At 35.2% G+C, this 14894-nt stretch overlaps 2 protein-coding genes across 3 annotated transcripts; both read right to left on the reverse strand.

Annotated features, from left to right (window-relative positions):
* Window positions 1-1576: 1576 nt before the first annotated feature.
* On the reverse strand, window positions 1577-3215 carry LOC125201503 (HMG1/2-like protein). 2 transcript variants are annotated; one of them, XM_048099649.2, is made up of 7 exons: window positions 3056-3215; window positions 2499-2591; window positions 2329-2386; window positions 2216-2260; window positions 2049-2129; window positions 1895-1972; window positions 1577-1792 (listed from the first exon to the last, which is right to left on the reverse strand). In XM_048099649.2, exons 1-7 carry the CDS (start codon window positions 3100-3102, stop codon window positions 1757-1759), a joined length of 438 nt encoding a protein of 145 aa, XP_047955606.1. In that variant the 5' UTR covers window positions 3103-3215; the 3' UTR covers window positions 1577-1756. The 2 variants fall into 2 exon arrangements, with proteins under 2 accessions (XP_047955606.1, XP_047955605.1); XM_048099648.2 differs by having other exon boundaries at window positions 1889-1972.
* Window positions 3216-5716: 2501 nt separating this feature from the next.
* LOC125209350 (uncharacterized) lies at window positions 5717-14017 on the reverse strand. The gene is made up of 28 exons (XM_048108952.2): window positions 13586-14017; window positions 13422-13491; window positions 13262-13337; window positions 12702-12766; window positions 12585-12629; window positions 12396-12496; window positions 12179-12320; window positions 11732-11793; window positions 11579-11652; window positions 11425-11495; window positions 11235-11322; window positions 11070-11142; window positions 10892-10993; window positions 10277-10373; window positions 10097-10190; window positions 9919-10002; window positions 9674-9830; window positions 9395-9591; window positions 8939-8983; window positions 8707-8735; window positions 8507-8628; window positions 8382-8429; window positions 8007-8131; window positions 7596-7918; window positions 6656-7484; window positions 6486-6560; window positions 6210-6329; window positions 5717-6131 (listed from the first exon to the last, which is right to left on the reverse strand). Exons 1-28 carry the CDS (start codon window positions 13977-13979, stop codon window positions 6108-6110), a joined length of 3732 nt encoding a protein of 1243 aa, XP_047964909.2. The 5' UTR covers window positions 13980-14017; the 3' UTR covers window positions 5717-6107.
* Between the last annotated feature and the right edge of the window lie 877 nt (window positions 14018-14894).

Here is a 14894-nt window from a genome sequence, read left to right on the forward strand (position 1 = left end):
GCAATTACCCATTGCTTTGGACTTTGGAGGGGACCCTTTTTTTTTATTTTTCAATTTTTTTTTTTTTTTTTGCTTTTCAGTTTGGGCTCTTTTTGTATTTTACTGTAGTTTTGGTTGTGTTTGGGCGTCACGTGAGAGGTGTGTTGCGGCACGTGTGGGGTGAAAGTGGTGAATTGATGAATGGGGCTAACGTACGACGCCGTTTTGATGATTCTGAAGGAGTGGACCAGCCTCGTACCGGGAGTTCGAATCGAATCGAATCGAATCGGTCCACGGCCACAACGACGATTTGGAAATCCGTACAATATATACTTAGGCTCAATCCAATGTGTATCGGGAAAAGGATTAAAAATCTTCTTTTGTCTATATATTTTGTTCAAAATTGTAAGTTAGGTTAATAATTCACATATTTATATTCATATAATGAAGAAACAAACAATAAACCCTTTTTATAAAAGGTGTATCTATTAATTTTAACCCTACCGTAACAAACTATGGTAAGTTTCTTTGTAATTGAAATACTCTCAAATCTCAGTTACATATATCATATATGTTTATTTAATTTAATTGGAAATACTCAAATAGACACATCCCTTCACGAAAAGCCGCCATGAACACCTTCTCACATTCAATTAAATAAATATGAATTGAAAATTTAAAACATTAGCATTTTTTCCGTGTCTATATATAACCACTTAATAATCCCTTTCTCACAAAATATCCTCACATCAAATTTATTTCATAGAGGTTGAAATTTACACACAATTCAAATATGGTGAAAATTGGGAAGATCGGCGCCGTGCTTGTGGTGGCTTTGGCTTTGGCTTTGGTGGCAACGGCGGTGGTGGCGACCGAGAAAACCGGGAACGTGTATTGCATGGACGATTGCTACAACGAGTGCATGCAAATAAAGATCTTCAACGAGGCAGAGTGCAACAAAGAGTGCTCACTTGCTTGCGCTAAATATGCTGTGAAAAAGGCTTTGAGAGAAGATGAGGATTACAATAAATTCTTCCCTTATTGGATTTGAATCATTCTTATGTTAAATATTGTTGCTTTATTATCTCCATTCTAGTATAGAATATGTCTTTACTTTTTTGTCACGATTGTGTTGTACTTTGTACAAGGTGGTGTTCCCATAAATATTTCCATCGTTTTTTTAGAAAATATTATTTTCCTTATTTGCAAAAGGTGATAAGTAAATAGTGCTTTGCCGAATCCATTGCATAATATAAGATCCAATTATTGTTGGAAGTTGTAATTTTACTTGGGCAAATATTTTAAAGTTTCAATATTAGTTTTTTTGGGAAATATTTTTCTGCCTCCAAGTCCACAAATATGTTTCATTTTAAAACTTAAATTGGAAGCTACATGTGTTTAAATATAAATCATTGATTAAAAAAATGGAAGTGGTTTCTTTATCAATAGTAGATTTCTTTAAAATTAATAATTCTAATCAACACCAAACATGTTAGCTAAGGTAGTATTCAGTCTTATTAAATCAATCAAAGCCATAATTTTGTCTCTATGAAGAAAAGCATCATCTTCAAGTAAATGTAGGGATAGAAGAGCAAAATAAAAGATAACAAAAAGCTCCAAATAAGTGCTTGAAAATAGGTTTTACAGCAAATACAAAATATTGCATCAGTGCTTAACTAAAAGATTTTTGTCCTAATTGTGTTGTGGAGATGTGGAAGGAGAGTTTCCATATACAATATATGACTATAAGCAAAGCATCCTCATCTTCAAAATTTACTCAGTCATCATCTTCTTCTTCTTCTTCTTCTTCTTCCTACATCGATTCACAAAAAAAGATAAGTTTCTTGTAACCGAAGTTTGCCCAAAAGTTGTGAGCAAGAGATGAATGAATATATCGAGCTTCACTTACGCTAACCTCCCCACTCCCCTCCTCGTCTTCGTCATCATTCACCTCAGATTGAGACTTGTCTGACTCCTCATCTTCCTCGCCAGCCTTGACCATCAACAAAAGCCACTCAGCACTCGAAAATAATCACAAAAACATTTAACCGATGATGGTATGAGTTTACCAGTTTCTTGTTGTATGCCCTCATTTGACGTTCGTATTCCTCCTTCCGCTGCTCTGCAACTGCAACGAAGGGGGCCTTGTCCTGTTTTTCGTTGTGCACATAGATAAGGGATTTGAATATTATGCAATAAGCAAAAGCTCATTCATCGATCAAGAGCAAAAAGTTACCTCTTTACTCATAGATTTCCACTCATCACCACCAGCTTTACCAACCTGTTACATCACAATTCGACTCTATCAGATTCTACATTATGATCGGATCGAGAAAAAGAGACACTTACAGCAGCAACAGATTTGTTGTTGGGGTGTTTTTCCTTGTACTCCTTCCTAAAGCCCTCCCTGTAATCACAAACACAGAATTATCAGAGGTGTCGTTTCGATTCAATTACAAATGGCAACACTTTGGGTAGCTTCTGAAAACGAAGAAAGATTGAGCACGAAATCAGCATACATGAAAACAAAGAAGGCACTCGCAGCCCTCTTCGGCTTGTTAGGGTCCTTCGCAGCCTGCTTCTCCTTCTTCGTCTGCTTTTTCACAGAAAGCCTAGCAAAATCATCAAAAGGACCTCAATCTAAAGCAGGGGAGCTCAAGAATCGAAGAATAAAACAACTAAAATCATAAATCACATCCACAGAAATCTAAAAAAACATGAAATTCTAAAGGCAAAAACAACTAAAATCATAAAATCACATCCAAAATTCTTAAAAAAACATGAAATTTACAAAACAAATATGCAATAACTTTAATTATATTTTAACTGAACCAGATTAATGCAAGCAAACAACACAATCAGACCTTGAGCTAAATTCATCAAATTTTGTTTTTTACAATTAAAATTCTGGACAATAATTCTCGAAAAGTAGTCACATAAACGATGATCAACTAATAAAATTAATCGCGGCAGCATAGCTCCATTCACAGAATCGCAGTCATCAAAATTATTAAAAACAGTAAAAAAAAAAACAAAATAATTGAAGTAGAAAAGCAAAATTAAGATCGTTAATAACCTGCTATCCGGCTTTCTGGAAACGGCATTAGATTTTCCTGCCTTCATCTGAAATCTGAGATGAAAAACAGCAGAAATCGATGAATAGGGTTTGGCGAGGAGAATGAGATGCAGAAGATGTTGAGTGAGAGGTTATTAAATGAGTGATTATTATTCATTAATGTGTGATTATTATTATTATTAGTATTAATTAAATACGGTAGTACAGTGTAAAGCAAAATACTAAAATGAAAAATATAATTCTCGCGGGTGATTTGGCGGGATATAATAATTAAATGCATACAATATATTTTAATTGAATTAAATTTGACTTTTTTTAGGAATGTGAAGATTTAAATAGCCTAATAATTCTAATAATTAGCCAACCGATGATAACTTGATATAGTGCTTAATACGATCAAAATTTTCATCTTTAAAATTATGAATGGAAATATGAAATTAATATATTAATAAAAATAAGTTAAGCTGTAATATAAAACGGAATATACCTATAAAAGCCCATATACATTGTTTCTAGGATTTGTATCTATAACCCTAACTCCATTAAAGTTCTTCATTCCCAATTAAGCTTTCATTGATTACTTACCTTTGTACCACTCAAGGTTGCGTATATTCATATTAATTTTCTTCCCAATTTGGATGTTGTCTTCTTTTTTTATCAATTAATTGTTGCTCATTGGATTTGGATTATCTTTGTGATTAGGGTTTTTTGGTTTCCAACCATTAATTCCTAGAGCTTTTTTGAGAACAAGGTAAGAAATACATGTTATCTTTTACTCAATTATTGATGAAGTTAATTGGTGCATATCATTTTTTTTCTTATTATTATCCTAAACCCTGACCCTCACCCTAATCCTAACTCTACTATGAATTGCAGATGGTGTGTGAAGATATAATTAGCAAATTGCCGACTGATATTCTGTTATCTATAATCTCTCTTCTGGGCATTCGAGAAATTACTGCCACTAGCATACTTTCAAAACATTGGCGTCATCTCCATTGTTATGTCACTCATATCAATTTCCCAAAATTTATATGGACTGACAGTACAACAAATCAATACCAACTTAATTTATCAAAGCACCAAAGTATGATCAACCATGTCTTGAATTCATATAGAGGCAATCGAATAAAATTGTTTAAGGTGGGCATGTCATTTGTAAAAGATGACAAGTGTGAAAAGTGCTTTGAATTTGTCTTGGCTAAAAAAGTTGAAACAATTCACGTGTTAGGTGTCCTTAGTATGAGCCTTGAATTTCTTAGACTTCCAAATACCATTTTTTTTACACAGTCTTGGTTGCATTAAAGACTTGTCTCTATCTTACATTAGTGCTAGCGATCAAGACTTTGAGCTTTTGGTCTCTAATTGTTTTGCTCTTGAAAGTTTGACGGTTGTAGTATCTTACAATTTGAAAAGTGTGTCAATTATTGGCCTCTCGAAGCTGAAGCAATTAAAGTTAACTGACTTTGTGGTGGTTGAATCCATTGTAATTCGCGACACGATTAGCTTAGTTTATTTGACACTGCAGTATTTGAGTGGTCATTTGAGATCGAGTGATGCAACTTTTGTTCAACTTAGTAACATTCCCAAGCTTACCGAACTCAATTATGAAGAAGGGCGTGGTGGTAAACTCAATCATGTTGGACTCCTGTCCGGGATGCCATCGTGCATATGTGACCACCAACGGTTGTGCCTCGAAGTGGCTCCATATAGGCAGATTGAAGTAATATTCTTCTTTACTTTTTGATGCATGTGATATACATACATCACATATTAATGCATGTGTTTCATTTTGCAGCTGTTGAATTTCTACGTTAAATTTGTAAATATAAAATATCTAAAATTGGATATTTCTTTGAGGAAAGATCATGACTTCTATGCTTTACGATGTGTTTGTCGTTTGGTTGAAGCTTGTCGTTCGCTAGAGAAACTTGTGATAAAGGTAATCATAAATTGGGTATATTATAGTATATGTTTATGTACATTTGACACGGTGTTTATAATATGTGTTGCAGCTTCCACGGTGGCCGTACAAGCTTGCTGCATATAATGCAAATACATATAATGAACCTAGGTTTGAGTTGCCTTTAAAGTATTTGGAAATTACAGGATATGTGGGTTATTCGCCAGAGCGGGAATTGGCTTTGTATCTCATAAATAGTGCTAGAGCGCTTCAAGAATTGACCGTCTCGTGTAGTCATGAACATGCCCTAGATTGTGCACACCGTGATTTTCGACATATTAAATTAGCTAGAGTTTCGTTTATTCAAATGAACTAGTATTGGTTATGGATTTTATATAGTACTCGCTGCATGTTTGTTAGTGGATTACTTGATTTTATTTTTTATAATAATAAATCTGTCTCAGTATCCAATATTTGGCTGCTATTACAAACACGTATTAATTTTATTTCTCTAACAAAAATTCATAATAGAAAACATTGATCTTTTTATTCTAAAAGCACACTGATTTTATATTTCGTTTTTATATAGACGATGAAGGCATGAAGCACGCTTCTCCTCCATCATTCAATAAGTTGTGGTACGAATAATCACGGTGCTAAATTATAAATCAGGGGTGAACTTTTTAGAGCTTATAATTCTTGAAACTTATTTTTACGATTCGTATGTTGTTTCAAAAGATAATAAATAATATGGTCCATACATTAACAGCTAATTCCATTCCATCAACAGCATATTCAAATATTAAAATTACAAAACTTCAACAAGTATTCAAAAAGAATATCCAAATGTCAACATATATACATACAACAAAACTCAGTCATTACAAAAACTCTCTACCCAAATGTTTGCAGCCAAAAATAGAAAAACTAAGCTACTATGCTGGTGGACATAGTTACATTAGATTTCATTACTAATGCAATGTGATTTTCATTTATATAGAAACTTGAACTAAAATCATATTCATACAGTCATCTGCTTCACACATATAGCACCTTCAATACCTTAGGTAATAATGTACTCCTACCAATGTCCAAATCCTTTCCACAATTTGCACCGGAGACTCTACTCGTTCACTGCATCGTTACAATCTATGCCTTCTTTGGCAGGCGCATCTGCAATAATACCAACAAGGTCATTTCAACAAATGCTAGAGAATGAGGCTATAGTATAAGTGGTGGATGTGTTCTTACCCGTGATTTCGGGCACCTCCAACCTCCAGAAGCTTGAACCGATGGAGTATATGCAAACTTCTCAAACACGTTGGGACTTGTGTTTTCAACCACACTTGAGTCACCATGTGAAGGCGAAACCTATGATTGAGTAAAACATGAGGTTTTGTAGATAAACATTTCTAGATGCCTTGGTTCTCATTCAAGAATCAGATCAAGACAAATTGGAAGTCTAGGATGTATGCAATCACTACTCTTTAGGAATCGTGTATCTTCGTATTCTTATTTAGTGTTTACCTTTTCTGATTTTGCAACTTTCTTTATCTCTGCTTCAATTTTCTTGATCTCCAAACGATCCCAGTAGAATAATATCTGAATATAATCAAACAAGCACAACGATGACTCTAAACTTTGAGTTGCAGACAAAAGAAGAAACTAGTTTTCTTTAGGAGCATGAAGGCTCGAACCTTATTTTGGAACTGCGTATTCAATTCATCCGTGGCCACCACATGAACGCCAATACAGTTGTCTGATTGGTCACAGAAGGGGCAGAATATAGAGTTGAACACGCATCCGTCTTCCTTGCACCAAATCCCCTGCCCGCAAGCACTTTCTTGAGATGTGAGGACACGTGGATGGACTGATGGCGCGTCAGATACCAAAACATCCACGCTTGATGGTGTTAAAGCTTCAGGTTCCGAAGCCTTCTTCAGAAGAGACATCAAATGAGTTTTTGATGTTGAAATGTGAGAGCACTTTACTAGTAAATCATTTTCTGGAAGGCCCAATGGGTTTTTGCAGTGTGAGCAGAATAATCGTAGTCCCTCGTCTCTGTTGTGATCAGAAGAGATACGGGATACAGCAGGACTATTCGGTGTTGAGAGAGATGGCTTAAATTTTCGGCAGTCCTTTTCAGGATTGCTAAACTCATGGAGACGGCTGACTGATGACAAACAATTGATCTTTCTTCTTTTCCCAAAATTTAAATTGGCACTCCAGCGTGATTCTGCTTCAGGTTCTTGGTTGTCTACTTTAGAAGAAGTTCCTAGCTCGGGAGTGGCAACTTCTGAACATGTGAGAGTAGGGCTAGAAAAACAGTTTTGGACAGATCTTGGATGAGAAGAAGTCCGATGAGGAAATGCACTAAATAACTGGGTTGCCCTCGGACTTGCACACTCATCTCTTGAGTAGACTTCAGTAGTTGTCTCGCCCCTGCAATTCATCCCAGGCGTTTCTTTGACAATGGTAAGCTCAGGATCATCTGCATACGACTCCACCAAATGTGTTCTAGACGATCTGCATATGTAGCATTTATGTCAGCTACGATATTGTAAAAAGTATGCCCCGTTTGGTTATATCTTATGAATCAATAAATTGAAGAAACCCAATAAAGGCTATGAGGTATACCTGGATTGCTTTTCAGAATTACACTCTATGTCGATGTACTTGCAGCATGTAGCAGCATCGTCATCATCCGGTACAATAACTACTTCGGTTCTAGTTCCACTGGACAGAGAATCGTATCTTGAAACAGAAAGTGGTGGCTGGGTCAACCGAGCAGCTTTTTCACCAAATGATGCATTTTTCACTTCTGCTTTCTTTTGATAACCTTTGGAATTCGTTACTTTATTGTTTTTCTTCTTCGCTTCCATCTTCGTATCCATGGGCTTTATGTTTTCACTGTCTCCCACCAGATCTTGTGATGAAGTTGTTGTTATTCCAGTATGAAGCTGCATTCACGAAGGCCAGGGTGACCGATATAATATTAACTTCATTTCATAATATATCGGATAGTAAATCGTTCATCTACTGCATTACCTTCACATCTCTAAAAAAGGATTTTAAACTGTCTAGTGATTCTTCAAAGTTGCTGTAGAGCCTAAGAGACTTGCGCAACCACTTTGATAAGTATGCTCGATTTGTTTCTCTCTGGAGCCGCTCGTCTGCATACAGAAAACAATTATTTGATGCAAATAGTTTCAGATACTAGTATAAATCTGAAACAATATTGATCAAGAATATACTAAACAATCTGCATGCCTATCTAACACTATTAAACATGTAGTACTACATATGATACCGCCAAAATTTCAAAAATCCATTTTTTTGTTGCACGGGAGAGGGGTAGGGGTAGAGAAATTAACTTTATACAGCTGTCACTAGCAAGTAAGATGGATCGCAAGTTATCAGTACCTAAGAAGATGATAGCTCCATAGTCATACCTGTGCCGAATGCAACGACCTACAAAAGACAATGAAGTAAGACAATGCATACATGAAGTAGAGTTGGAGAAACAAATTTTAGGATGAAAGATCTACCTGCGGCCTGGTTTAGAGCCCGAAAGGCCTGCTGACAATACCATTCATTCCCACTTAAAAGGTTCTTCGATAACTCATTTGTATCATTGAACTTCTTCTTCTGGGCAACTTTAATATCATAACTGTTAAACAATGATAAGGAATTACTAAGTTAGATACTGTACCTAGTTAACAAAAGAGTATATGAGAGAAATGCTTACATATTAGGAAAGGGAATCCCAACAATAACCTAGCATAGTTAAGGAATAGCCAAAATTTGACAGACATATCATGTTTTTGATAAGATGCAAAATACACAGGACATGAGGCAAAGAAGAAACAGACTTAACATTACATAAAAATCACCGGCCAATTCAGCACACCCCATCCCCCAATTAATTTTATGGCAGTAATATTTATCAACAATATAATCCCATAGAATGTGAAGGATACAACAGCTCGAGCATTGTCATCTGAGAAATCCATCCCTTCAGACACCTGTAATCATCTTATTAGATGTGAATGTTTCTTAAAGATATCTCTCAAGCAAAATTCAACAGCACAAGATAGGCAGGTAGTTATAAATCTATAATACATAAATCTTCCAAATCTAAACAATCTGAATTATATATCTATTAGTGATATGCTTTATTATATTCCAAAAGAAACAGGGAAGCTATATTTGTGTTTGTCCAGGTAATAAATACTCATCCACTTGTGTCTATTGTATAATGTGATCAGTGCTCAAAAAGTTCTTCTTTGTACTTGAGCAACTTAATGGTTATTTAAGGTACATTCATAGCTTTACATACTGTCAAAATTCAAATAGAAAAGGAATATATAGGGGTAAACTGGTCAACAAGTGGATGCCCATAAATAGACATGTTTTTCAAATATGCATTGAATTACCTTGCCTCGACAAACTGCTAGAAAAGATGCCCCTTCTTTCTTAATATCTTTTGTGGACTCAACCGCGTTGCTATTTTTAAGGCCAAGCGTTCTGCCCCTAATCTTTTTCCCTTTCGACTTTCTTGTGCCATGACGTATGTAATTATAGTATTCCTTCAGAGTAGCCTCAAAAGAATCTTGGCTGCTCCCTCTTGGTTCTGAAAAAAATTAGAAGTAAATTAGCTTTCTCATGTCCAATTATAAAACTCATGCTTTAGTGTGCAAGAATAAAAACCTTACCGACAAAGATAGATTTTTGCGCATTTAATCGGGACCATTGGCCTGTTTCCTGCCATCTGGTGCTTAGTTTATCCAGCAGCTTGTAGCTAGGAAAGAAAACTAGACATCCACCAGGAACGACTTTGCATATTTCCTCCAAAGATGTGCCAACTGCATCCTTTTTTAAATAAACACGGCAAATTTTCATGTGCACCAGGAAAAAAAGATTCTTTTCACCTCAACCATAGTTAGAATTCGCATAATACCTGGAAAGCATAATCATCCGCAGTCTTGTAGCTAGCATTGAGTGGATAGTTACCAGGACCAGTGGAGATTGCAGCTGTCCACACCTGTGAAATATGATGATTAGAGACCAAGCTCTAGTCTAGGAAAAACAGAACCAATTTTTAACATGATAAAACACATATGAAATAGTCAATCTACCTGCGAATCAACATCTATGATATGTGGGGCTTCCAGACAAGTGTCAAATTGAACGCCAAGTTCAGATGAGAAAGTATTCAATGGTGAAAGAGTTCTGCGATGATAATGAAAATATAATATTATATATTAATATATACATATTTATTCTTGAAAATGATTAATAAAGTGAAATATGTTTACCCTGAAGTTAAAATGACCGATTGTGCAGATTCAGCAATGCTTTTAAAAACAACGGCAGGATTCAAGCACCACAAACTGAAAGTGTTGCTCCAACCACCTGTAAATTCAAGGGCATTAGTGTCAACTATCAACAGAGACTTTCGTTATATCAACTAGCATTCAAGACTTAAGTCCTTGCAAAATGATAAGAATAAATACATCAGAACCAATTCTGAACACATGTATTTGTACAACTAATAAACTTTTATTCGTTAGGACTATAAATATCTGTTTCAAAATTTGGAATATTTATATCAAGATAGGATTTGTTCACTTGATATTTAGAAACATATTAATATTCACCATCCTCCATAAGAAACCTTGACGTATTATTAAGAAAATGAAGAACGTGGAATCCTATAAATTTTCACCAAGCATTAGAGTATCATACCAGACCTTGTCCACTCTTTCATAGTGTGAGTTCTATAACAAATACAAATTTAACAAGACCATACTTCTCTTATTTCAGAATTTGCATTTGTTGGGACCTGGGCAATGCGTCAAATTCATCATCCTTCAATATATGACATAGCTGCCTAAGAGAATCAGAGAGCTTAAGCAGTAAAATAAAGTGACCTTTGCCTTCATCTTTCCTTGCCACTCTTTGCAGTGCCAGCTCAAAGTTGTGGACGTGGATGCCATTTTCAGAGAAGAAATAGCTGAGTGAAGAGAACAATCCTATATAATGACAATCAACAATAAAACTTTATTGCATTAGGCATATGAAAAACATGAAAGTGGAGATAAATATTACCTTCCAGGACAAGCGATCCCATTGCAGTTAAATGGGAAACATCTGGCTCAGCCTCTGAAGCAATTCTGATGGCCTTCGGAATGATGCAAACCATTACAAAGTTTAGCAAAAAATGGCAAATAGCATTAGAAGATTCATCACACTAATTTTGATAATTATAAGTACCTTTTTGGCACATTGCTGCAAGATTGGAAAATTTTGCAGAGATATATTAGCTTCTTGTAGCTCTTTTGAAGCTTTATCTCCAGTCCAACTGAGTTGGTAATCACATGACAAAAATAAAATAGTGAGAAGATGATCAACAAAGGAAGAAAATAAAAAATAGTCCACCACAGTTAAAATATTGAATACTAACCAGCGGAAATGGCGCTGGAAATCACGCTTAATCAGTGTAGTTTTTCTTTGATCCATCCAACTCAATATGTCCTGCATATTATCATATTAGAGAATTCTAATACACTAAGAAGAAGAGTTTGGGGAATAAATGAAGGGCTAACTTATAATATCACCTGTATCATCTCAAGCAAGGGTAGGTAAGTCAGGTCATCACTCAAGCTCAGTTGTCCCAGTTCTGTCTGCAAATCTTCAAAAACACAAAGCAATGTAAGATAATGGTATAGGAAATGATTTTTAAAATAAATTGGGACATAACATATACTTACAGAGCAAAGATTCCTCCTCAAGATCAATGCTACCACCATCACGAGCTATGTCTTCTATATTGCTGAATGGTTCGAAAAAGTCATCAAATTATTAGAATAAAATGCATTAGGTGAACACTTAAGAAAGTATAATATAAACCAAATTGTGTGGGATCATATTCAAATTATATAAACTCAGTTATATCATATTCAAATTTTATAATCTCTACATAAAAAAATATTTTGCTAAAGAATAAACATTTGTTCTCGGTACAGATTTATTTTCAAGATGAACGAGAACCAGTCTCATGAAAATATTTCTATGGTTCATGATGAACGAGAAGCATAGTAACAGTTATCATTTACTTCATCTCTGACCAAATATGTGTTGCCTATAAAAAATTGACCAAATACGTGCTGCCTATAAAAAGTTAAGAAACATGGACCATTAATTAAGATTCAACATACTGTGCTTCATCTAAAATAATGATGCTCCCGCGCATATTAACTTCCAGTCCTTCCCGGATGACTGGATTGATGATATAGTTATATGGGCAGAAGATCAGTTCTGCTTCTTCAGCCAAAGAATGTGCCGCAAAATATGAACAGCCTGAAATTGAAGAGCTCTTTTAGACACTTTACATGATTAATTTCCCATATATGCAAAAACTGAAAAGGATAAGACCTTTAACTTCATGCCCAATTTTGACAAGATCTTCAATGTCATGGACTTCATGGCAACCACCTTTTCGAAGAGAGGGATGACCTTTGACTTTATGAACATTTCTGCCAGGAAATGAGTTTGTTGAGGAAATCAAAATTGCAAATGCTAGAATAGAACCGGACATAACACACCTAAGGAAAATTGACGTACTTGTATTCGGGGCATGAATCTTCTTTATTCTTCAGTAGCAACCGACTGATTATAAACAGGTGTTAGAGAAAGAGAAATGGAAGGATGCTATAACTTGTTAAGAAAAAAGGAAATGACCATTGTTCATCAACTTTCTCGTCGCCACGTAAGTAGGGATTGGTGCAGTAATGTTTTCTTGACCCCTGGAAAAATAAAAGATGAATAAGCAAAAGATAGATAGCAAGTAGCAAGCCTTTAAGAATGAATACACTTTAATTCATATATAGTAGCCAGATGACAATAACATTGAATACTAGTCAGATTCATACAAAGTTTTAGTTATAGTCAAGCCCAACTGTAACTAGGTGAGCAATGCTAGTAATTTCAAAGTTGGGTACATATCTTATTTGTACTGACTCTGACCACAAATGGTAACAGATCACATCATACTTTACCAACATTTTTCATACTATAGTGTGTCTCCTGACTTTTATCTGAAAATATTTGGCAGTTCATCCTTGAATATACATTCATCCAGATTCCAACAAAACCAATGTTTTGACGTATGTTTATTGAGTGAACAAGAATGTTAGATTACATGGAATATCAATTGAGGAATCCAAGCTATGAAATGGAATCTCGATTATACAAATGCACTTGAAGCTGAAGATAGCACGTTAAAGAGGTAGTGAGCCTACCAAAACTGCCATGGAGATCCTGTACGATGTTTTCTTGTACTCCCGTATCACTTGACTGATTTGAGCATGGGTCCTCCTAATACAACAATAAAAAAAACTCTGATGCTCAGTTTTTGCTTAGCACTTCTGTACAAAATGTTTCAAGATAAATGAAGCTTACGATGCATAAAAGATAATCGGTGCTAATCTTTGTTTCTCCTTTTTGGCATTGGTGGCTGGCGGTTGATTCCCTGAATAGATAAAAATGATATGCAAACAAAACCCAATCAAAATCAAACTCATCAATCTCACTTTTTTTTCCTTTTCATCTTATAAATTAAATACCTGATGGCTGAGTCTCAGGGATGAAGCCACCTCCGTGATTAATCGGGTCGCTCACAGCCTGAGGGTCAGCCCGAGAGCTCGAATGGGTTAAATTATTCCGAATATTCTTCAGCTTCTGATTCTGCTGCCACGCAAGGGCGGAGCAGAGCAGCGAAAGCGACTTCCCCGTGCCGGTGGGCGATTCGAGCAGCGCGTGGCAGTGGCCCTCTCTTTGCGACCGGTCGAGTGTGGAGATCACTCGGTTCATGAACGCCAGCTGAGTGCCGTATGGCTTGTACGGGAACTCCACCGGAATTCCGCCGATGTGGATCGTGTTCGTGGAGCTGCGGCCGCCGGATTTGGGGGTGGATTTGAGATTATTAGGGTTAGGCGACGGAGAAGTGGAATCCTCCATTTTCGAATTCGCGCAGTGGAGGTGTTTGTGTGTGTGATTTTGGGTGTGCGGGATACACAGATAGAAGAGCGGCGAGGGAATTTCGTTGGCGGGAAATGTCCTTTTTTTATAGAAACAAAATGAAATAAATTTTAAACTTATTTTCATGATTTTGATATGGTGAAAATAGTGAAAACTACATTTATTTAATTTATTTATATTTTGTTATAAAATTAATACTAGGAGTAACATTAAAAAAATATTGATATTTCATTAATTTTTTTCACTCATTTTTACTTTTTTTAATACTACTTTTGTGTTCAGTCAAGTTAAAATAAATATCTAATCACGTATTAGTATTTATCAAAAATTTAAATAGAAGATAATTATTAAAAAATTTATACTCCCTTCGTCCACAAAAAATAGAGCACATTTACTATTTTTGACTGTTCACAAAAAATAGAGCACATTAATTTATGGAAAGTTTTCAACAAATAATAACTCTACACATCATTACACAGATCCTACTTCTCACTTACTTTTTCTCCTTCTCTCTTACTTTTTTCTCTTTTCTCTTACTTTACCAATTCTACGTTAAAACTCGTGTCATACACCAATTGCCCTATTTTTTGTGGACAGAGAAAGTATTTTTCAGTACTTTGTTGTAGTTTATCATGACTAGTATCACTATGCGATGTACGACCCGATTTAATTTCATCACATGAATTCACACTTTAATTACAATTACATTATTTAAGGATTAAAAATCACAAATATATAAAAAATTTAAATGTATAATCCCAAAAACATAAATAAAACAACTTTAATTAGAAATCAACAATTGCATACATATATTTAATATGTAAAAAAAGTTCGATTATGTATATACAAATCATGTACATACATCACTACCCATTGATTAAAACCCTAATTACT

The sequence above is a fragment of the Salvia hispanica genome, chromosome 2 (genome assembly GCF_029641045.1).
Source record: "Salvia hispanica isolate PSC_SH4W2 chromosome 2, Shi_PSC_v1, whole genome shotgun sequence".
NCBI classification, from domain to species: Eukaryota; Viridiplantae; Streptophyta; class Magnoliopsida; order Lamiales; family Lamiaceae; genus Salvia; species Salvia hispanica.

Excerpts from the sequence above, each read along its gene's own strand:
- LOC125201503 (XM_048099648.2), bottom strand. The coding sequence starts at position 3,102 with ATGAAGGCAGGAAAATCTAATGCCGTTTCCAGAAAGCCGGATAGCAG. Across the intron at positions 2,592-3,055 it reads TCCAGAAAGCCGGATAGCAG|GCTTTCTGTGAAAAAGCAGA; the intron begins GTTATTAACGAT and ends TGATTTTGCTAG. Across the intron at positions 1,973-2,048 it reads GGGCATACAACAAGAAACTG|GCTGGCGAGGAAGATGAGGA; the intron begins GTAAACTCATAC and ends TTGATGGTCAAG.
- LOC125209350 (XM_048108952.2), bottom strand. The coding sequence starts at position 13,979 with ATGGAGGATTCCACTTCTCCGTCGCCTAACCCTAATAATCTCAAATCC. Across the intron at positions 10,374-10,891 it reads AAGGAAAGATGAAGGCAAAG|GTGGTTGGAGCAACACTTTC; the intron begins GTCACTTTATTT and ends TTGAATTTACAG. Across the intron at positions 8,984-9,394 it reads TAGCAGTTTGTCGAGGCAAG|GTGTCTGAAGGGATGGATTT; the intron begins GTAATTCAATGC and ends AGATGATTACAG.